We start from the raw sequence: 23,725 nt of genomic DNA, 5'->3' as shown, positions 1-23,725 counted from the left end.
GCCACTTCTCAAAGGGTACCTTATGCTCCAACTACTTACAGTCTCCAAAAGATTCATATGTTTTCACCTTTCTTGTCCTTTGGAAACTCTGTTCCCTCTGATTACAAGACTCCATTTGCCCTTGCAATCTGTTTTATTTTCTACATGTTCTCACCTCAACCATTTTATGGTAAAATACATGTAACATAAAATTTACCATTTTAGCCACTAGGTACAATTTAGTGGCATTAATTACATTCACATTGTTGTGTAACTATTACCACTGTCCATCTCCAGAAAATGTTCAATATCCCAAACTGAAATACTGTACTCATTAAGCAATAACTCCTCATTACCTAACCTTTACCCTCAACCCCTGGAAACAACTCCTATATGTTTTTGTTTTGTTTTGTTTTGTTTTGAGACAGAGTCTCTCTCTGTTGTCTAGGCTGGAACGCAGTGGCACAATCTTGGCTCACTGCAACCTCTGCCTCCCGGGTTCAAGCAATTCTCTGCCTTAGCCTCCTGAGTAGCTAGGATTACAGGCACCTGCCACCATGCCTGGCTTTTTTGTGTGTTTTTAGTAGAGATGGGGTTTCACCATCTTGGCCAGGCTGGTCTTGACTCCTGACCTCGTGATCCACTCGCCTCGGCCTCCCAAAGTGCCGGGATTATAGGCGTGAGCCACCACACCCAGCCTCCTATATGTTCTTCTTAAGGCTCTCCTAAAAACATCATCAGCTTCCTGCCTCCCAAGCTGAGTTGAGGGTTTCTCTCCTCTGCTGACACGGTAGTCTATTGCAGTGCTTGGCATTTTGCATTGTTCATGTTACCTTAAACCTCTACTTCCTCCCCCAAACTGTGAAATTCTTAAGGACAGGAACCATTGTCTCAATCTCTGTATATCTTTGGGTGACAATGTTTTACACCAAATGGCTGATAAATGCAAGTCATCAAATCAGCTCATTGCTTTTGAATCATCTAGGGAGCCTTTAAAAACAGACGTCTAGAGATTCTGACTTGAGGAAATCTGGGGAGGGACTTAGGAATCTGAAATTTTGGAATGCTCTCCAGGTAATTCTGATTATGTGCAAGCAAGCCATCAAGATTTGGAAGTAAAGTCGATCTAAAAGACTATGCCCAAGTAAGAAGGTCTTTTTATTCTTGATGAATCATGAAAAAGAAGCCAATTCATTTCTCTTGATTTTCCTACTATTTCTGAGTCTCTAGTTTTAGGGAATTACAATAAAGAACTCAAAATCTCTTAGCAATGATTTTTCTGAGCCATTCTCCTTGCACTAAGAGTTATAAAATGAAAACATGTCATTTCCATATTTTTTTTGGAGCGGGGACAGGGTCTTGCTTGCTCTGTTACCCAGGATGAAGTGTAGTGGCGTCATCATGGCTCACTGCCACCTTTAACTCCTGGGCTTAAGGGAGCTTCCTGCCTCAGCTTCCTGAGTAGCTGGGACTACAGGCCCATGCCACCATGCCTGGCTAATTTTTAAAAATTATTTTGTAGAGAAGGGTCTAGCTTTGTTGCCTAGGCTCGTCTCAAATTCCTGGGCTAAAGTGATCCTTCTGCCTCAACCTCCCAAAGTGTTGGGATTTACAGGCCTGAGCCACCATGCCTGGCCTTCATTTCTTTGTTGACTTACCAAAGTGCTTTCAAATTTTCCTCCAACAACCCTATAAGGTAAACTATCAGATCCAATCTGCTTTTTTATGTTTATGTTTATTTACTTATTTTTTTGAGACGGAGTCTTGCTCTGTCTCCCAGGCTGGAGTGCAGTGGCGCCATCTCAGCTCACTGCAAGCTCCGCCTCCCGGGTTCACGCCATTCTCCTGCCCCAGCCCCCCAGTAGCTGGGACTATAGGCGCCCGCCACCACACCCGCCTAACTAAATTTTTGTCTTTTTAGCCATGTTAGCTAGGATGGTCTGGATCTCCTGACCTCGTGATCCGCCCCGCCTTTGCCTCTCAAAGTGCTGGGATTACAGGCGTGAGCCACCGCACCCGGCCCCCAATCTATTATATTACCATTTGCTTCGGCTTTATTACTCTTACCAAAGCCCTGCCATCCCAGTCGTTCCAGGGCCACTTGAAGTCTGTTTATTCATACATCAGTAAACATTTTCTCGAACACTTACTATGTGTTAGTCATTATTAGGTACCAGAGGATACAGCAGCGAAGCAGTCAAAATTCCTGCCTGCATGGAGGTTACATTCTAGTTAGCAGGAACCTTCTCCTCGGGGTGCTTCCTGTAAGAATATTTTCCCTAGCCTGTCCTAGTCTGACTCTTCTAATCAGGAATTCCATCATTCCAGACCACCCTGATTAGATAAAGGGTTACATTTGGCCCGGACCACACTATGTGGCGCTTGTCTGGTATGCAGCTGTTGAGGCTGTACGTTGGCTTCATGTTTACATCTGTTCTCTGGGACACTGTGCAGCTGAATGAGTTGGGTGTCTGTCTCTGGAAGGACGAGACTCCAGTCTGTAGCTATTTCTATGTCCTCCCACGCTTCATGAGTGCTTTTCGGTGATTCTTACATCAAAATAAGCCCAGTGGATAACTAGAAAACCTAGCAGCAACAACAACAACAACAACAACAACAACAAAAAACCAGGGAAAACAATTTCGTAGAACTACGTTAAACAATGTCAGAGCTAGAAGAAACCTTCGAGATGTAGCCCCACTGCCTTTTATAGACCAGAAAACTGAGACCCAGAGAGGTTACCCAAGTCGCCTCCGGTCACACAGCCCAACTGAAGAATGTGGACGGGTGATCACATCTAATTTACAATCACACCGGGGGTGTTCCTCCTAAAATTTAACGTCTAAATGAGATTCAGCCGCGTCACTGCTTCAACACCACCCCCCCACACACACACACCGTCCTGATATTCATTCTACGTCGCTTTTTCTTGAAGAGTCAAGTCGTTAAAATACCAAGTGGAGGCATTCCACAAACAGGTGTCCACACCACGGCCACGCGGACACGGAGTCGGGGAATCTGGATTCCCACATGCCCGCCGAGAACTCTCCAGCTCCGGCTTACAAAGTTTCCTCGCATGGTACGTTCATCTTTGCGATCCCTGGCTGCGAGGCCGAGATACCGGCTGCTGTGGCCTCCGACGAAGTTCGGAGATGCCCTTTCCTTGCGAAAGCTGGGCCCGGTCGCGTCAGCCGCAGGGTCTGGCGTCCTCGGGCCTGGCGGGCTGCGAGGGAGCGCCCGGCGCGGGGCGGGGCGGCCCCTAGGCGCGCGCTGCCCGTCCGGGCTGCAAGAGCCGCGGGCCCGCGAGCCCCGGCGCGGAGCGAGAGGCGCGCGCGGGCCGTGGGGGCTGGGCCGAGGCGGAGCGCGAGGCGGCGGCGGTGGCGGGAGGCGCAGCGGGACGAGGCAGCGGCCCCCGCCCCCCGAAGCCCGTCCCCGCGCGGGGCTGGGGAGCTCAGGGCGGGGAAGCCGCGGGGCCGCGCCACGTCCCTCGCCCGCCCCAGAGCGGGTTTTGCAGGCGGCTCCAGTCTGGGGGCTTTTGTGTCTGCGACTCGGGAGCGGCGAGAGAGCAGACCTCCTCCTCAGAGGGCGCTGTGAGTGTGCCGCCAGGGCCGGGCCGCCAGCCTCTTGCCTCCCCTGTCAGCGGCTCCTGAGGCGGCGGCGGCGGCGGCGGCGGCGAAGAAGAAGGAGTGGGAGGCGGCGGCGGCGGCGGCGGCGGCGGCGCACTCGCCCTCAGCACATGCCGGTCCCGGGTCGGGGGCCGCCCCCAGGCCGCGCTCCCGGCCACCGCCGCTGAGCCCCGCCGGTGCCCGCACGCCGCCCCGCCGCCCCGAGGCCTCGTCCTCCTCCCAAACTTTGCAAAGTCGGCCCGCGTCCCCACCGCCCTCGGCCGTGCCTCGGCTCCGAGGCTTGCCTCGCAGCCGCAGCGGCCCCGCGAGGAGGAGGAGCCGCCGCCGCAGCATCAAAGAGACCGAATTCCCGCGGCCTGGGGGGGAGTCATGCTTTGCGGTCTGTAATGTCAGCAGAACAGGAGAAGGATCCCATTTCGCTGAAGAGAGTTCGAGGTAACCGAGAAGGGTGCCGGATTGGGGGAACCGGGGTGAGTGAGGTGCGCGGGGCCCCGTGCCCGGCCGCCGGGAGGCCATGGGGCTCTGTCCGGGCCTAACTCCGCGCAGCCCGCGTCCCGCCCGCGCCCCGGGGCCGAGGCTGCGATCCGACCGCGCGGCCCGGGCGCCCGCTGGCCCCCGAGACACCCGCGCGGATCCCTCGCCTCCCGACTTTGTGTTCGGAGGCAGTTGGAGCCGCACGCAGCATCCCTTCTTACCCCCTCCTCGCCCACCTCTCCTCGTTCTCAAGACACAGCACAATAGGCACCTCAAAGGGTGAAAAACAGACACCCCCTGGCAGAGACCTCGAACGATGCCCACCCCCTCAAAAAAGTAAGTTGGAGTGCACAAGAGTTGACGCTCTTGAAGAAGGGCTCCTGGGCTTTCACGTCTCTCCTGGCCCCCTTCCAACGCCCCCCCCCACGCGGCAAAGGCAACAGATACTCAGTTTATGTTCCTTAGGTTTAAGAGGAGAAGCTACAAATTCAGAAGGCATTTTCTCTATTGGTTTATGGATAAGAAATTATCTAAAATCAGTGTTATGCATGATTGATTTTCATCTTTCTTGCACATATCTAAGAAAAATCAGAGGGAACCGTGTGTCAAACAAAAGATACTGCATATAAGTTCACGAAAGTCAAATGCCACCCGGAAATTGGGGGATGCCTTTTAGCTCTTAATGGGGTTAAGACTGAAAGTTCTAGAGTTGGAGTAATATTGTTCATTAAGCAAATATTTATTGAACATCTACTATGTGCTAGACCTGTTCTTGTTCCTGGGATACAGCAGTGAACAAAGCAGATAGACGATCTTCATCCAGAAGGAATTCACCCTCTTGTGGGGTAAACAAATGATAAACAGTAGATACAGAATGCCAAATCGTAGGTGATATGGTGGACTACAAAAGAGGAAAAGAGGAGAGGAAATATGTGTGGGGGTGGGAAGTATGGATTGTCCGTAAGGTGATCATGAAAGGGCACACCTGGAAGATGATGTTTGAGCAAAGACCTAAAGGAAATGATAGAGCAGGGCCATATGGATTCACGTGGGAAGAGCACTCTCAGGAAAGCTGCAGCAAATGCAAAGCCTGTGTCTGGAATATGCCCAGTATATGCAATCAACAGCAAAGAAGCTATTGTAACTGCAGCAAAGTGAGTAAGGAAAGAGTCCTGTGACAGGGGCTGAGGGGTAGGATCAAGAATTACTTGATTCTTGAAAAGTGAGCAAAGATGATAGATAACATTAAGAGTACATTTTGTCCATTTTTAAATTACAGCATTTTAATTGTAAAATTACAGTCGTTCAGTAGTCTTAATGCTGTGGGCTGTAGGATGATTGTGTATTACAGGGCCTGGTGTGCCATTTAAAAGACTGGCTTTTACTCTGAGAAAAGGTCTGCAGAGTTTTGAGCGTTAAGAGTGAGTAAGCTGACATTTTAAACAGGGCATCGTAAGCTGCTGTGCGGAGAACAGACTGTAGAGAAAAGGCTGAAGCAGGGGAGACTAGTAGAGAGGCGATTGCAGTAGTCATCCAAACAGGGTAAACAGGGTAAAGTGCTTTATAAATCAGTAAGTAATAAGGTAAATTTCCAGCTGACTTAAGTGATGTAGAGATGAAGGACCACAGTCGTTCATTTTTGTTTTTGTTCAATGTGACCAGAAATTAAACAAGTATAGAACTGGCTTGTGACACACAATCCAAAAGACATCCACTCGAGTATTTTGGTAGAAAATGATTTTCTTAGCCATTTAAGAGAAAACATAATTTAGAGAAGAGTATTGTTTTTAAAGGCTTAATATCAGCACAACCTTTAATTTGGTGAAATATTTTGTCTTTTCTATTTGTGGTTGTGAGTTGCCAAAGCCTTTAAGGAATAGACCTTCCTGAGATACAATTATTCCCCTGATATTTTTGCTGTATAATTTTGCCTACTATTATAAATTGTTTGGGGGTTAAAGGAAAAGAAAGAGGTATCAAGTTTATACCTTTGAACTGAATTATCAGTCCTAATCAAATGTAATTCTAAATAAAATGGATGAGTGTTTTATTGTGGGGCAAGAACACAGATATATCTTCATTTTGTTCAACTGCTGTTAAGTTCTACGGCTTAGCTATTGGGATTGGCTCTGGTGTTAGCTCAAGAATATTCTGAGAGTTAAGTACCAGAATAAAAGACAAAGCACTTTTTAAAATAAAAAGTCAATATTTTGATGTTATGGGGAGGATTTCCTTAATGTCATTTTGTAATCATTAGAACATTCATTTAAAAAATATTTTTGGGCCGGGCGCGGTGGCTCAAGCCTGTAATCCCAGCACTTTGGGAGGCCGAGACGGGCGGATCACGAGGTCAGGAGATCGAGACCATCCTGGCTAATATGGTGAAACCCCGTCTCTACTAAAAATACAAAAAACTAGCCGGGCGAGGTGGCAGGCGCCTGTAGTCCCAGCTACTCGGGAGGCTGAGGCAGGAGAATGGCGTAAACCCGGGAGGCGGAGCTTGCAGTGAGCTGAGATCTGGCCACTGCACTCCAGCCTGGGCGACAAAGTGAGACTCCGTCTCAAAAAAAAAAAAAATATTTTTGGATTATTTTATAATGAGCTCTTCCAAAGCACAATTCTGCTGAACTTCATTGCCCTGGAACTTTTTGTTATTTAATATAATTTATATCATCAGACTGCATGCAGGATGTGATGTTTGCAGGGCATGAACTCTGGAGCAGTGCTTTTCAAACTTTCCCATATGCTGATGTAATAGAGACAGACCTTTTTAATGGTTGTGTATTTATTTTACATGTATTAAAACAAAAAAGTCACCAAATACCTTGCTTAGGATAAGGCTAAGATACCTATGTGTATAAACACACACATACAGCAATTAAATGAATTATTAAGAAAGTAATATTATAGGTAGAACCCAGATATGGCAAAATTAAAACATGAATGACTGAGGACTTTACAGTAGCATGCTCTGCAGACCAAAAGCATCACTTGTGATGCTTATTAAAACATAGATTCGTGGATCTACAGAATCAGGACTTGTGGGATCCACAGAGTCAGGACTTCATCTTTAACAAGATCCCCAGGTGCTCCTTATGCATACTGAAGTTTGAGAACTGCTACTAATAGACCTAGATCACAAAGGTGTGAGTAGACCAGAAGCAGCTGGCTGTGGTCTTCCAAACTGTCCTTATATTTTAACATTAGATTTAGAATTACTCTTTAGTGACGTGGTATCTTACTTCTGTTTTCTACCAGTTCTTAACACTCCACCCCAAACCTTCAGCTTTTGATTATAAGACAGATCTGTGAGGACAGGTACGACGTCTTGATTGTCTTATTTGCCTTGCCCATAGTAAATGTCAGATGAATGAATGCGTGAATACATGAATTATGCTGCTTTCTGATAGTCCATTGCCCCTCATACTGCTTTTACTTGCCCTTTTCCCTTAGAATGTCAACTGTCATCGTTATTTTAACCAACACTCCCATTCTCCAGTATTCCTAGAACTCTTTTAGGCATTGATCTGATGGCAATATTCATTCATGTATTCGACAAATATTTATTGAGCAATCACAGTGCTATATAGTGGGAATACACTGATTAAGATATGACACCTGGCTGGGCGTGGTGGCTCACACTTGTAATCCCAGCACCTTGGAAGGCTGAGGCAGGTGGATTACTTGAGTTCAGAAGTTTAAGACCAGCCTGGGCAACAACCTGTCTCTACTAAAAATACAAAAAATTAGCTGGGCATGGTGGCATGTGCCTGTGGTCTTAGCTACTTGGGAGGCTGAGGTGGGAGAATCACCTGAGCCTAGGGAGGTTGGGGCTGCAGTGAGTTGAGATCGCACGACTGCACTCCTGCCTGGGCAATTGGGGTGAGACCTTATCTCAAAAAAAAAAAAAAAAAAAAAGATACGACACCTGTCTTCAAGAAATTGTTAAGTCTAGTACAGAACAGTGACAAATAAATAGCTACAAATAGCATGGTAAGGGCTGTGATTATTTATAGGAAATAAAAGAGCGCATCTTTTTGGGAATCGAGGAGGGAGAAGAGTTCAGTGAGTGTTCTTTTGTCTTAAGTGATGTGCAGAAAGCATCAGAGGAGATAAAAATGTGAGAAAGGGTCTAGGAGGTCTCTTGTAATTTTGAGAAGGCAGTTTTAGGAGGAAACCACATTTCAAAGTGTTGAACATTAACGTGGGGCCAGGTGTGGTGGCTCATGCCTGTAATCCCAACACTTTGGGAGGCTGAAGCATAGAGCATCGCTTCAGCCCAGGAGTTTGACACCAGCCTGGGCAACATACGGAGAACCCATCTCTACAAAACATTTAAAAATTAATGGTGGTGTGTACCTGTCGTCCCAGCTACTCAGGAGGCTGAGGTAGGAGGATCCCTTGAGCCCAGGAGGTCGAGGCTGCAGTGAGCCATGTTCACACCAATGCACTCCAGCCTAGGTAACAGCAAGACCCTGTCTCAAAACAAAAACAAAAAATGTGGTAAAAGATTAAACGATGAAGATGTGGCTTAAAACTTAAAAGAAGCTTGATGGTAGACGGAAAGACATAGCAAATATCTTAAAAAGAGAGTCAAGAGAAAATATTAGTCTTTTTTCTTCTTCATTGGAAAAAGACTTAAACATATTTGTAGATTTACAGAAGAACCCAAGGTAGAAGGAGAGGGGAAAAACTGGAAAGGCACCAGAGAGAGAGGATAATTCATTTGTAAATAAGGCATTCAATACACGTTTTAAAAATATAGACCATATGCTATACAGTCATTATTCCAGTAGCTGGATATGAGACAGACAAGTTTTCTATTCTCATAAATCAGGTCTTTGCAGCTAAGGGAACAGGATTAGCATCAAGTATACACATGGAAGTTTAGTCTTGGAGAAAAAGAGAATGGAGAAAAAAAAATTTAGAGATGAAGAAGGAAGTTGAGGGCATTTATTTCAGTGCTTTTAACCAGAGTTAGAAATAACATAGAAGGGATAAGGATGTATTTTAGAATGGAATAGTACAGAAATGTCATAAAAGTTACTAAAAATGGACTTTACAAGAAAATATAGACTGTCTCGATGGGATAAATATAGAGGATTTGGATTAAGATTGGAGAAGGAGCATAATTTATGCAGTCGCAAATTGGGGGTTGGGGAAGAGCCTGTGAGAGAAAGTCTGAAGGAAAGGTTTTTTGTTTTTGTTTTTAAAATTGGTCCATATAAGAGCTAGGCAGATTATCAGGAAAGTGAGTTTGGTTTTAGACACATTGAGTGAGTATCCTGGGATATTCCAGTATATACAATGGATATATGTGGTTTGGAACTGGGTTGAGTAGTCCGACCCAGAAGTAGAGATCTGGAAGTCATCAGTAAACAGGTGAATATTAATTAATGCCTTGGGAGTATATGAGCTCACACAAGAGAGAGTGAGCAGTAAAAAGAGAACAGCATTGAGAACATCAACTTTGGAAACACTAACATTTGGGAGACAAGGCAGGGAAAAAGACCCTGAAAAGCAGAATGTGAAGGAGTCAGAGAGGTAGGAGAAAAACCATGATAGAGTGGTGTTACAGATAATGAAGGAAGAATGGATTAATGAGGGGTAGATAAATGAATTTTGTTTTTAATGTGTGGAATAAAATGTTTCTATCCATGAGATGTCCATGATGCTTTTTCTCCCATATTCCCTCTCTTGGGGAACATGGCCATCTTTATCCATCCCCTACTCCCACGCAACACTGTCCCAAAGTCCTAGAATTTCTGTCTCCTTAATTTTTTTTTTTTTTTTTGAGATGGAGTCTTGCTCTGTAGCCCAGGCTGGAGTGCAATGGCATGATCTTGGCTCACTGCAACCTCTGCCTCCCAGGTTCAAGCGATTCTCCTGCCTCAGCCTCCTGAGTAGCTGGGATTATAGGCACATGATGCCACGATGCCCAGCTAATTTTTGTATTTTTAGTAGAGGGGGGAATTCACCATGTTGGCCAGGCTGGTCTCGAACTCCTGACCTCAGGTGATCTGCTCACCTTGGCCTCCCAAAGTGCTGGGATTACAGGTGTGAGCCACCGCGCCTGGCCTCTCCTTAATGTTTTGAACCCATTGGCTTATTGACCTTTCCACAGCTGCTTCTTTATTTTAGGTTTTGCTTTTCCCTTTATTTCAGTAACCCTCTCATTGGTTTCATGGCTTCCCCCTTAGTCCCTCTTAATCCATTTCCACATTGCCACTGATAGTGATGAATAGCTTACCAAATACTTAGTTCTGAGTGTTTTAAATGGATCTTCTTGCTTAATCCTCTCAGTAAATCTGTGAATTAGATGTTATTATTATTGTTGGTTTACAGTTGAGGAATTGACATTCAGAGAGGTTAAGTAGTATGTGCTTAAGTAACATATATAAGTTTATCCAGTGAATAAGCAGCAAAGCCACAACTCAAAATCTAGGGCCCAAGCTCTTAGCTACTATGCTGCATTGCCATAGTGGTCCCCAAACACAATTGAGCCACGTTACTCTCTTTTGTAGAATTATTCAGTGGTTTCCTATTACCTTTCAAGTAAAAATCAAACTTTCTTATGTTGGCTGTTTTTGATTTGGCCCAGGTCTACCACTTAGTCCTCTATTCTTCACACTCCATGAAGTGCTTTCCCTGTTTCTTATGCTCCAGTCCTACAGTATTCACACTTCCTCTCTAAATGTTGTCGTGGTCTCTCTTGCTTTTAAAACTTCCTTTGCATATTCTATCCCTCCTGCTAAACCTGTCCGCCTTTTCTACCACCTTTGGGCGATACTCATCCTCAAAGTTTCAGCTCAGTTGAAATCTCCCAGGATGTTTTCCTGAGCTCCCCACTCAGCCAAGATTCGGTGGGAGTTCCTTATGTTCCCTCAGTATCCTGTGCTCATCTCTATCACAGTGTTTATCACATTAAATTTAAGAGTTTCAAAAGAAAAAGGTTGTTTCCTATAGGTTATAAGATCCTTACAGGGAGAAATTATTACTTTTATTTATTTTATACTTCCACAAGTTCAACAAATGTTTCTGAAATCCAATTTGATGAGCATTAATGAATAGGTTTCAGTAACTTCAAGCCATTAGTCTTCCTGGTTTGCTTTTCCCAGGTGTGTAGAGAAGTTACCTCCTGGGAAGATTATACAGTTTTGTCTTCTGACATTCTTGTTTTAAGCAACCCGAGAGGTCTGAGTCATCTTTAACATCAAAATTAGCCTTAAAGTATGGTCAAGAATGATTTCAGATCTCCTTTTTTATTCCTAATCTCTATTGATGTGCCAACTGCAATAATGAGAAACAGTACAGCATTGTAACTGTGAGCCTGACTGCCAAGGTTTTTATCCCAGCTCTGCCATTTATTAGCTGTATGGTCCTTGGCAAGTTACTTAACATCCCTGCATCAGTTTCCTCAGCTGCAAAATCAGAATAATAATGGTACTTATCTCATGGAGTTGTTTGAAGGATTAAATTGGTTAATATATATAAACCACTTAGAACATTGTCTTCTGCATTCTAAGTGATCTGTTTGCTATTAACATCAGAAATAAGTCTAAAATACACATTCTGTTTAAGTAATGTGATCAACATTCACTTTTAGGTATATTTAATCAGTCAATCAATAAATGTAAATAACCTACAGCAGATTCTTATTTTGATTAGGAGTGGGTGTGAAGAGAACAGAAATGTTTTCTTCCTACAGAAAGAAAAAAAAAATTTTTTTTAAGCAGAAAACTCTTGAGGTTTCACCGTTTTGTTGGAAAAGACAAATAGAAACTGTTTATTGAATAATATTCATGAATATCTGCAGCTTTGTTCCCCATGATTTCTGAGTTTTTTTGGCTAAAAATTTGCCTGACTTTGTTCATGAAAGAAGTTCATTATCAGAGGTATTATTGTATCATTATCTTCACATGTGAATACCATCCACCTATTCTCCTAAGCTTTACCTTTCTAAGCAACCTTAAACCCCATGGATCTCAGTAACACAAAGAGGTAAGTGGGAGACCAGTGGGAATTTGAAGACCTGTTTTACAGAGGGAAATGTTAGATTCTTAAATATAAAATTATTACCATAAAACTCAATGTTCAAAAAAGAATTTTAGGTGGATTGCTTGAAAATGAAAAATTTATTTAAATGATTTCAAGCATCAGGAGTTTTGCTGTATATTAAGTATGAGCAATTATTTGATTCTTGAAAAGTGAGCAAAAATGATAGATACCGTTAAGAATACATTTTGTTCATTTTTAAATTACAGCATTTTAATTGTAAAATTACGGTTGTTCAGTAGTCTTAAGAATGCTGTGGGCTGGGCTGGGCGTGGTGGCTCACGCCTGTAATTGCAGCACTTTGGAGGCCGATGCGGGTCGGATCACGAGGTCAGCAGATCGAGACCATCCTGGCTAACACGGTGAAACCCCGTCTCTACTAAAAATACAAAAAATTAGCCGGGTATGGTGGTGGGCGCCTGTAGTCCCAGCTACTCGGGAGGCTGAGGCAGGAGAATGGCGTGAATCCGGGAGGCAGAGCTTGCAGTGAGCCAAGATTGCGCCACTGCACTCCAGCCTGGGCGATAGAGCAAGACTCCGTCTCAAAAAAAAAAAAAAGAATTACCTTTTTCTATTTATACTTTTGTTAAAATGAAACACTCATGACATGTTAGGGAAGATAGGACTTTGAAGTTTGGCACCTTTGTTTATTTATATAACCACTTTATTATTTGACTTCTAAGACCATTGCTAATTCTTTTTCCATGTCAGGCTCATCACCATCTCAAGGTATTCAGATTCAAGGATATCACATTTCTCTGTTCAATATGTGGGTATATGCTGTTATAGAAAAACTGCATGCAAATTATTAATCTGCAGTCATCAGTTCATTTTATATGGACTACTGAATAATTATAAATTGGTAATAGGTTTATTCAAACCATTAGATTTGAAAAAAAATGAACTTGAGGAGAACACTGGCTCTTACTGTCAATTCTTTATTTACCATATTCCCAGATGGTATTATGACATCAAATTAAAATTAAAATACAGAAGTTCTTTTAATTTGAACCAGAAGTTTCCATTTTTTCTTTCAAAGACTTAGTGTATGGATAAGATTTTAGGGAAGCAATAGTATCTTAGAGGTAGATAAGCCTGGTTTTACTCAATTAAGCAAAGAAGAAATAGATAAATTGGACTTCATCAAAATTTTAAAATTGTGAGTGTCAAGGGATACTGTCAGTAAAAAAAGACAACCCACATGATGGAAGAAAATGTTTGCAAATCTTGTAGCTAAGAGTTTAGTATCCAGAATATATAAATAATTTTTACAATTCAGCAACAAAATGCAACCTAAGAAATGAATGGCCAAAGGATTTGAATAGATATTTCTCCAAAGAAAAGATATAAAATGGTCCGTAAGTACATAAAAGATTGTTTGCATCATTAGTCATTATGGAAATGCAAATCAAAACCACAATGAGATATCACTTTATATTCATTCACTAGGAGGCTATATTAAAACAAAAACAGAAAAATGTTGGTGAGGATGTGGACTGTAACCCTCATACTTTGCAGATGAAAATATGAAATGGTGCAGCCGCTGTGGAAAACAGTTTGGCAGTTTCTCAGAGTTAAACATAAAATTGCTGTATGACCCAGTGATTCCACCTCTAGATAGATACTCAAGAGGATTGAAAACATGCTCACACAAAAACTTGTGGGGAAAAAAAAAAAAAAAAAAAAAACTTGTACAAGTATGTTTATAGAGGTATTATTCATAGTAGCCCCAAAAGTGGAAGTAACTGAAATGTCCATTAGCTAGTGAATGAATAAACAAAATGTGGTATATTTATATATTGGAATGTTAATCAGCCATAAAATGGAGTAAAACTGATACGTGCTACAACATGGATGAACCTTGAAAATGTTATACTAAATGAAAGAAGCCGTATACAAAAAGCTACATATTGTATGATTCCATTTATATGAAAAGTCCAGAATAGGCATATTCATAGATAGAAAGTAGATTAAGATTCAAGTAGGTGGATCACTTGAGGTCAGGTGTTTGAGACCAGCCTGGCCAACATGGTGGAACCCGGTCTCTACTACAGATACAAAAATTTGCCAGGTGTGGTGGCAGCCACCTGTAATCCCAGCTGCTCGGGAGGCTGAGGCAGGGAAATTGCTGAAACCTGAACCTGGGAGGCAGAGGAGTTTGCAGTGAGCCAAGATTGTGCCACAGCACTCCTGCATGGGTGATAGAGTGAGACTCTGTCTCCAAAAAAAAGCGGATTAGTAATTGTCAGGGGGTGGGGAATGAGGAGTGACTGTTGATGGGATAGGGTTTCTTTTGGGGATGATGATAATGTTCAGGAATTAGATGGTGATGATCATTGCATAACCAGGTAAATAAAAATCACCGACTGTACACTTAAAACAAAAATCTAGTTTTAGATTTCATTGCTTCTTTTGATCAATGGTGTGACTGCTTTACGTTTATTTTTCTTAACTTTTTAAAAATTGGGAATGACTTGCTTTGTGAGCTCAAAAGTATCTGAGACAAATCTCAATCAATTTAGAAAGTTTATTTTGCCAAGGTTAAGGACGCACCCATGACACAACCTCAGGGGTTCCTGAGCCCAAGGTGGTGGGGATATAGCTTGCTTTTATACATATTAGGTACACATGAGACATCAGCTAATATTGATACATTGGCTTGGTCCAAAAGAAGTGGCGGGATGAGGGGTGGGCAGGTGTCCAGGTCATAGGCAGATAAGAGACAAAAGTTTGCATTCTTTTGAGTCCTTGATCAGCCTTTCACTGAATACACAATTTAGTTTGACTCAGTGAATCTCCATTTTTTACATAAACAACAGGGCAGAGAAACCGATCAGATATGCATTTGTCTCAGGTAAGCAGAGGGATGAGTGTCTGTCCTGCACGTTTGAAGATAAGCCATCAGTTTACACTGGCAGGGTGAAATTCAACAGAACTCTTCCTTATGGGCAAATTGTGAGGGAGGTACGTAGTTTGTTTTGTTTTTGTTTTTTTTTTTTTAAACTTTTTTGCTGTCTTATTTAGGAATAGAATGGGAGGCAGGTTTGCCTAGCTACGTAGTTCTCAGCTTGACCTTTCCCTTGGCTTAGTGATTTTGGGGTCCCGAGATTTATTTTACTTTCACACCTACCTCATAAGTTTATGAAGATTAAGGAAAAGAACATGGATGTCATATCTAACAGGCTTCTAAGTTAAGATGATGAAACAAGGCTGCTTTACAGAATCTTTTCCTCACTTCTCTCTTTTTTTTGAGAAGGAGTCTTGCTCTGTCGCCCAGGCTGGAGTGCAGTGGCACAATCTCAGTGGATCACTGTAACCTCCTCCTCCTGGGTTCAAGTGATTCTTCTGTCTCAGCCTTCCAAGTAGCTGGGATTACAGGCACCCGCCACCACACTGGGCTAATTTTTGTATTTTTAGTAGAGACAGGGTTTCACCATGTTGGCCAGGCTGGTCTCAAACTCCTGACCTCAGGTGATCTGCCTGCCTCAGCCTCCCAAAGTGCTGGGATTACAGGAATGAGCCACCATGCCTGATGTTTTTCTTTTTTAAATTAACCTTAACAGCTTTATTGATGTTAATAGTAATGATAGTTTCTGGCTCATTGGACTTGAAATGTAAATCAACTAGGATTTGGTCAGGAAACAGAAACCACCCCAGTTATTTTTAACAAAGAATTTAATATAAAGTGTTGTTAACAGAGATTTAAGTAACAAAAATAAGATGCCAAAGTTTTCACAGAGATAACAACTGGGGGAACTAGCTGCCATTCCTAAGGCTGTGGAACAAAGGAATGAGGTGGAAATTATTAAATTGTACAAACTCAGAGGAGGGGCCCTGTGGAGTGCAAACTCAGATCTCTGAGAAAGGAATACTGTTTAAGCTGGTATTAATACCTCTGGACTTGGAAGAGCAGCCCTGTAGGCCTGGGACCCAGACACCTGGTGCACGTGTCTCTGAGGAGCACAGAAGTCTGTTTCTGCAAGTGTTGGAAATACTACAAACTAGATATACTGCAACTGCTATGACTGAAACAAACTGCCAGTGCAGGGAGGAGACGTCAGGCCAGGGGTGCCATGGAGAGGAACAGAAGGAGCATATTCATTTTTCTCCTCCAGCCTTCCAGTCTCCCTCTAGCACACCCTATTGGCATAGCCTGGTAGAGATGAAGCAGAGAGTATAGAATGATGTGAACAGGGTGATTGATTTTTTTTCTTTGTATTTGTATGCATTGCTTATATTTCTTTATAATGAGCATGTCTATTTCCTACAAAAAAAATAGTGATTTTTTAAAAAGTACTAACTACAGTATTTGTCATAAAGCTTAAAAAGCAAAGTAGTGTAGCCTAGGGGAGAGAATTGTACATTGCTACTCAGTGTATGGTTGATGGACCGCCAATATCTATATTACCTGAGGAGGATTGTTAGAAATCCAAGTTCATGGGCTTTGTCCCAGAATTACTCAAACAGAATCTTCAGGAGTGGGACTCAGGAATCTATATTTTAACCAACTTTTGGGGTAATCTTTATGCATACTGAAGTTTGAGAACCACTAATACATACTTTAAAACTTCATATATAGGCTTTTGAGTCAGAAAGACACAACTCTGTGACCTTGGGCAAGTTAGTTAAATCTGAGCCTCTGTTTTCTCATCTATAAAATGGGTATAGCCATAGAATTTTTTGAGGATCAGATGAAATAATGTATATAAAGTGCTTATCCCCGTATCTGACACAGTAAACATTCACTGAATTAATTTTTGTAACAATCTGGTATTGTGGAAATTGTCTTAGTTTTTGTCTTTTAATTGTTACATCAGTTAACTGTTGAAATATACTATAGCAAGTGAAGGAACAAACAAAAACAAAAACACTTGGACTCAATTTAATTCAACAAACATTTATTGCCTATGGATAAGGCCATATACTGTGGGTAGATAAAAAATAAATGACATTAGCTCTCCTTATAAAGATATCTTTATATATCATTTATCTTTAAAGATATCTTTATGTATCTTATGTACATATGCACACACATATACAGTATACCTTTGAACAACATGGGTTTGTACCTGAAATTTTTTGAAGAATTGAAACAAATAGAAAAAAAACTCACAGATGAACCCTGTAGCCTAGAAATACCAACAAATTAAGGAAAAGTTAAGTATGTCTTAAGTGCATAAAATATATGTAGATACTAGTCTGCTTTATCATTTACTACCACAAAACTTACACAAATCTATTATAAAAAGTTAAAATTTATCAGAACTTACATACACAAGCATTTACAGACCCTAAGTGGCACCATTTGCAGTTGAGGGAAATGTAAACAATGATGCAGTATTAAATCATAACTGCATAAAATTAACTGTACTTACTGTACTACTGTAATTTCATAGCCACCTCTTATTGCTATTGTGGTGAGGTCAAATGTTGCAAGTATCTGCTTAAAATACCACACGGTGTTAATCATCTCTATGAAAGCAGTTCATTTCTCCAGTAAATTGCATGTCACAGTAAAAAGCAGTACCTTTTGGTTCTCACATATTTTTCATCATCTTTAGTGCTGTACCGTAAACCTTAAATAACAGCATGGGACCCATACAGAGTGCCACTGGTGATGCTGGAAGTGCTCCCAAGAAACAGAAAAGCCATGACATTACCAGAAAAAGCTGAATTGCTTAATATGTACCGTAGATTGAGGTCTTCAACCTGGTTGCCCACCATTTCAGACAGATGATTCATCTTGTAAATAGACGATGAAAACATACAGTATGATAAATATACTACTATAAATGTATTTTCTTTTATGATTTCTTAATTATATCTTCTTTTCTCTAGCCTACTTTATTGTAAGAACACAGTATGTAATAAAACATATAACATACAATATATTTGTTAATCAAGTCTTTATGTTATCTGTTAAGGCTTCCAGTCAACAGTAGCCTATTTTAGTAGTTAAGTTTTAGGGTAATCAAAAGTTATACATGGACTTTTGACTGCACAGAGGATCAGAGTTTCTAACACTTGCATTATTCAAGAATCAACTATATCACAATGTATATAGTTCAAGGATCAACTATATCCCCATCCATTGTTGGCAGATGCTTATGTTGTTTCTATGTCTTGGCTCTTGTGTATAATGTTGCAACAAACATAGGAGTACACATAACCCTCTGAGATACTGATTTCATTTCCTTTGGATATATATCCAGAAGTTGGATTACTGGATCATAATGTATTTCTATTTTTAATTTCTTGAGGAGCTTCCAAACTTCTCTTTAATGACTGTACCAATTTACATTCCCACCAGCAGTGGATGAGGTTTCCCTTTCCTCCACATCCTCACCAACACTTACTATTTCTTGCCTTTTTTTTTTTCTTTTTTGAGATGGAGTCTTGCTCTGTTGCCCAGGCTGGAGTGCAGTGGCACAGTCTTGGCTCACTGCAACCTCTGCCTCCCAGGCTTGAGTGATTCTCTTGCATCAGCCTCCTGAGTAGCTGGGATTACAGGTGCCTGCCACCATGCCTGGCTAATTTTTTTGTATTTTTAGTAGAGATAGGGTTTCACCATGTTGACCAGGCTGATCTGGAACTGCTGACCTTGTGATACACCTGCTTCAGCCTCCCATAGTGCTGGGATTACAGACATGAGCCTCCGTGCCCAGCCTTTTATTATTATTATTATTATTTTTTATTTAAAGACAGGGTATCACTATGTTGACCTTGGCTGGTCTTGAACTCCTGACTTCAAGTGATCCTCCTACCTTGGCCTCCCAATGTGCTGGGATTACAGACATTAGCTACCACACCTGGCTTTTTTTTTTTTTTCTTTGTCTTTTTGATAATACATCCTAACAAATGTGAAGTTATTTCTCATTGTGGTTTTGATTTGATTTCCCTAATGAGTAGTGATGTTGAACACCTTTTCAGGTACCTGTTGGCCATTTTTATGTATTCTTTGGAAAAATGTATATTTAGATCCTTTCTCCATTGATTAAGCATTGTTTTTGCTTTTGGATGAGTACCTGTATATTTTTGGTATTAACTCCTTAAGAGGTATATGATTTGCAAATATTTTCTCCCATTTTTGTAGGCTGCCTTTTCATTTTGTTTTCTTTTCTGTGCAGAAGCTTTTTAGTTTGAGGTATTCCCACTTGTTTATTTCTGCTTTTGTTGCTTGTGCTTTTGGTCATATCCCAAAAATCATTGCCAAAACCAATGTCAGGGAAGTTTTTTCCTCTGTTTTCTTCCAGGAGTGTTACAATTTCAGGTCTTACATTTAAATCTTTAGTCCATTTCCAGTTAATTTTTGTGAGTAGTTATAAGATAGGCATCTAGTTTCATTCATCTGCATGTGGATGTTCAGTTTTTCCAGCACCATTTGTTGGAGGGACTAGACTATCCTTTCCCCATTTTGTACTCTTGGTACCCTTGCCACATATTAATAATGTATTTGTTGGTTTATTTCTGGACTCTTGATTGTGTTCCATGGTGAATGTGTGTGTTTTTATGCCGATATTACTGCAGCTTTGTAATATAGTATGAAATCAGGAAGTGATTTTTTGTTCACTTATTTTTCAAGATTGCTTAGGCTATTCAGAAACTTTTGTGATTCCATATGAATTTTAGGATTTTTTTTTTTCTTTTTTTGTGGAAAATGCCGTTGGAATTTTGATGGAGATTATATTGAATATATAGATAAAAACTCTTTAAAAACCCTATTGAGGGACACAGAGGAAGACTTCTAATAAATGGAATAGTATTCCCTGTTGTGGCTAGCCATCTGGAACAAAATAATACTGTTTTTTATCTCACGTTATCCCAAAATAAATTCCAAATGGAGTAAACATGTAACATAAAAGTATGGCCATAGTTTGAAAAAAATAGCTTGATGGTTCCTTAAAAAATTGAAAATATGATGTATTAGTCCAGTCACAGAAAGACAAATACTGGATGATTTCACACCGCTGATAAAGACATACCCAAGACTGGATGATTTATAAATAAAAAGAGGTTTAATGGACTTATAGTTCCACATGGCTAGAGAGGCCTCACAATCATGTGGAAAGCAAGGAGGAGCAAGTCACATCTTACGTGGATGGTGGCAAGCAAAGAGAGAGCGTCTGCAGGGAAACCCCGTTTTTAAAACCATCAGATCTCATGAGACTTATTCACTATCATAAAAACAGCATAGGAAAGACCTGCCCTCATGATTCAGTTACCTCTCACCAGATCCCTCCCACAACACATGGGAATTCAAGGTGAGATTTGGGTAGGGACACAGCCACACCATATCATAGGATAAACTATCCAACAATTTCACTTCTGTGTATATATCCGAAAGAGTTGAGAATAGAGTCTCAAAGAGGTATTATAACATGTATGTTATTAACATTAGTCACAGTAGCTAAAAGGTAGAAACAACTGAGGTATCCATCTACAGATAAACGGATAAACTGAATGTAGTATGTACATACTATACGTGGATTATTATTCAGCCACAAAAAGGAAGGAAATTCTGACACATGCTATAGTACCTTGAGGACATTATGCTTAATGATATAAGTTAGTCACAGAAAGACAAGTATTGGATGATTCTACTTGTGTAAAATATCTAGAGTAGTCAAATTCATAAAAGCTGAAAGTAGATGGGAATCCCAGGGCATGGGGAACTTGATGGGGATCATAGGGGTGTAGAAGGGGAAAATGGGGAGTTGTTGCTCGATGGATATAGTTTCAGTTTTACAAGATGAAGACATTCTGGAGGTTGGTTGTGCAGTAATGTGAATATACTTAATACCATTGAACTGTATACTTTAAGATGGTAAACTATATGTGTTTTACTGCAATTAAAAACTAAAAAAAATTAAGCCATAAAAATATTAGGAAAAAAATCTGAGAGAATTATTTTTTATTCTCTAAAAATGAGACATAAGCATAAGACAAAGCCCAGAATTAAAAAAATAAAATATTGATGCATTTTATTACATAAAATTATTTTTTAAAATTCTGGATAGCCTTATAGAGGAAACTGGGTACAGGGTATGTGCAAATTCTCTTTACTATCTTCACATTTTTATAAATGTGAAAATCTAACATTTTAAATATGTTTAAAATTTTATAACAAGAAATCAAAACATAATAACTTGACAAAAGTATTTGCAGTTTAAATATGTTCAGTATTTTTTTTTAGTATATGAAGAGCTTCTATAAATCACTAAGAAGAGGATCAAACACTCAGTAGAAAAATGGCAAGGAATATTAGCTCCCAAGTGATTCTAACATGCAGCGAAGATTGAAAATGGCTAGTTTAGATATTTTTGATAAATCAGAGTAAAATTTTAAAAAAATGTTTCTTAAAAACAAAAGCAGGCTCCTTTTTCCCCGAGATGGCAGATTAGAGGCTTCTGGCATGCCTCAGCCACCTGGAAATAGCAAGATAGTACATAAAGATCAACTCTGTGAGCTTTAATTCAGAAAGGAAAATGAGTATCCAATGGAATTGTGAAGGACACCCTCAATCCCAGAGAGGAGAACGCTGGCAAACAGCTCCCATGATGGCATCCAGTTGATAAAAGTGAGTGAGGCCTAAGTATGTGAGAGAGGTAGAGAGCCCACTTGCTGACTCACCTTTCCACTGGGGATCTGAGCAACCCAGGTGGAGGGAAAGCACTTTGTTTCTCCCAAGCCCTGGAGCTATCTTGGGGAAAATCTTGGAGACATTGTGAGGGAAAAACACTGGGAAGAGCTGCAGACATATTCCTAGACCCTGAGAGCAGCATGCCATTTTAAATCTGGGTGTGTACAAAATCAGGAATTCCTTGGTGACCTGGCAGTGTGGCTATATAGACATTTCAGTCCCAGGCTAGAGATTGGAGTGCCTGCTATGGAGTGGTAGGTATGTCTACAGGACCCCAATGGCAGGCACAGCCACCGTCCATCAACCACAGAATATACATTCTTCTCATCTGCACATGAACTTACTCTAAGATTGACCACATGCTTGGCTGTAAAGCAAGTCTCAGTAAATTCAAAAAAATCGAAATCATACCAGCCGTACTCTTGGACCACAGTGGAATAAATGTAGAAAGAATTACCAAGAAGATCTCTCAAAATCATACAATTGCATGGAAATTGAACAACTTGCTCTTGAATGACTTTTGGGTAGTGAAATGACATTTGGGTAATGAAATCAAGGCGGAAATTTAAAAAATTCTTTGAAATAAATGAAAACAGAGGCACAACATACCAAAATATCTGGGATGCAGTGACAACAGTATTAAAAGGAACGTATGTAGCTCTGAACACCACCTCAAGAGTTAGAAAGATCTCAAATTAATGATCTAACATCACACCTAGAAGAACTACAAAAACAAGAACAAACTAACCTGAAGGCTAGCAGGAGAAATGAAATAACTAAAATCAGTGCTGAATTGAACACATTGAGACACCAAAATCCATACAAAGTATCAATGAAACAAACATACACCCTGGGATCAGATGAATTTATTGCTGAATTCTACCAGAAATTCAAAAAGAGAAGAACTGGTACCAGTTATACTAGTATTCTAAAAAATTGAGGAGGAGGAACTCCTTCCTTACTCATTCTATGAAGCCGGCATCATTCCAGTACCAAAACCTGGCAAGGACACAAGGAAAAAAAGAAAACTACAGGCCAGTATCCCTGATGAACATAGATGTAAACATACTCAGCAAAATACTAGCAAACCAAATTCAATAGCACATCAAAAAGTTAATTCACCGTGATTAAGTAGGTTTCAGTCCTGAGGTGCAAGGTTGGTTCAACATAAATCAATAAGTGTGATTCACCACATAAACAGAATTAAACATAAAAATCATATAATCATCTTAATAAACATGAAAAAAGCTTTTGATAAAATTCAACATCCTATCATGATAAAAACTCTCAGCAAACTAGGCATCGAAGGAACATACCTCCAAATAATAAGAGCCCTCTATGACAAACCCACAGCCAACATCATACTGAATAGGCAGAAACTGGAACCATTCCCCTTGAGAACTGGAACAAGACAAGAATACCCACTCTCATGACTCCTATTCAACACAGTACTGGAAGTGTTAGAGCATTCAGGCAAGAGAAAGAATTAAAAGGCATCCAAATAGGAAAAGAAGCCAAACTATTTCTCTTTGCTGAAATATGATTCTATACTTACAACGTGCTAAGGACTCCACCAAAAGGCTATTAGAATTTATAAACAATTTTAGCAAGGTTTCAGGATACAAAGTCAATGTTCAAAAACCAGTACCATCTCGATATACCAGTAATATACAAGCTGAGAGCCACATCAAGAAAGCAATCCTGTTTACACACAGACATACACACACACACAACCTAGGAAATATGTCTGACCATTGAGGTGAAATATCTCTACAAGGAGAACTAAAAAACACTGATAAAATAAATCATAGATGACACAAACAAATGGAAAAACATTCCATGCTCGTGAATTGAAGGAATCAATATCATTAAAATAGCCACACTGCTCAAAGCAGTCTACACATTCAACACTATTTCTATCAAACTACAATGGAATTTTTCACAGAATTGG

General features: G+C 40.7%; 1 protein-coding gene across 2 annotated transcripts in view; it reads left to right on the top strand.

The window, feature by feature from the left end:
* The first annotated feature begins 2,890 nt into the window (after positions 1-2,890).
* The window catches only part of PYGO1 (pygopus family PHD finger 1), a 43,706-nt gene continuing 22,871 nt past the window's right edge, over positions 2,891-23,725 (top strand). Inside the window, exon 1 of one of the 2 annotated variants that reach the window (XM_015452866.4) lies at positions 2,891-3,058. In XM_015452866.4, coding sequence (XP_015308352.2) covers positions 3,010-3,058 — 49 coding nt within the window. In that variant the 5' untranslated portion in view covers positions 2,891-3,009. Of the gene's footprint in view, positions 3,059-3,327; positions 4,041-23,725 lie in introns of those variants that run through there. The other variant, XM_015452865.4, reaches the window with a different exon arrangement.

This window comes from Macaca fascicularis, chromosome 7 (genome assembly GCF_037993035.2).
Source record: "Macaca fascicularis isolate 582-1 chromosome 7, T2T-MFA8v1.1".
In the NCBI taxonomy this organism is placed as follows: Eukaryota; Metazoa; Chordata; class Mammalia; order Primates; family Cercopithecidae; genus Macaca; species Macaca fascicularis.
Note: the sequence above shows the minus strand (reverse complement) of the source record. Positions and strands in the feature narration are given on the sequence as shown.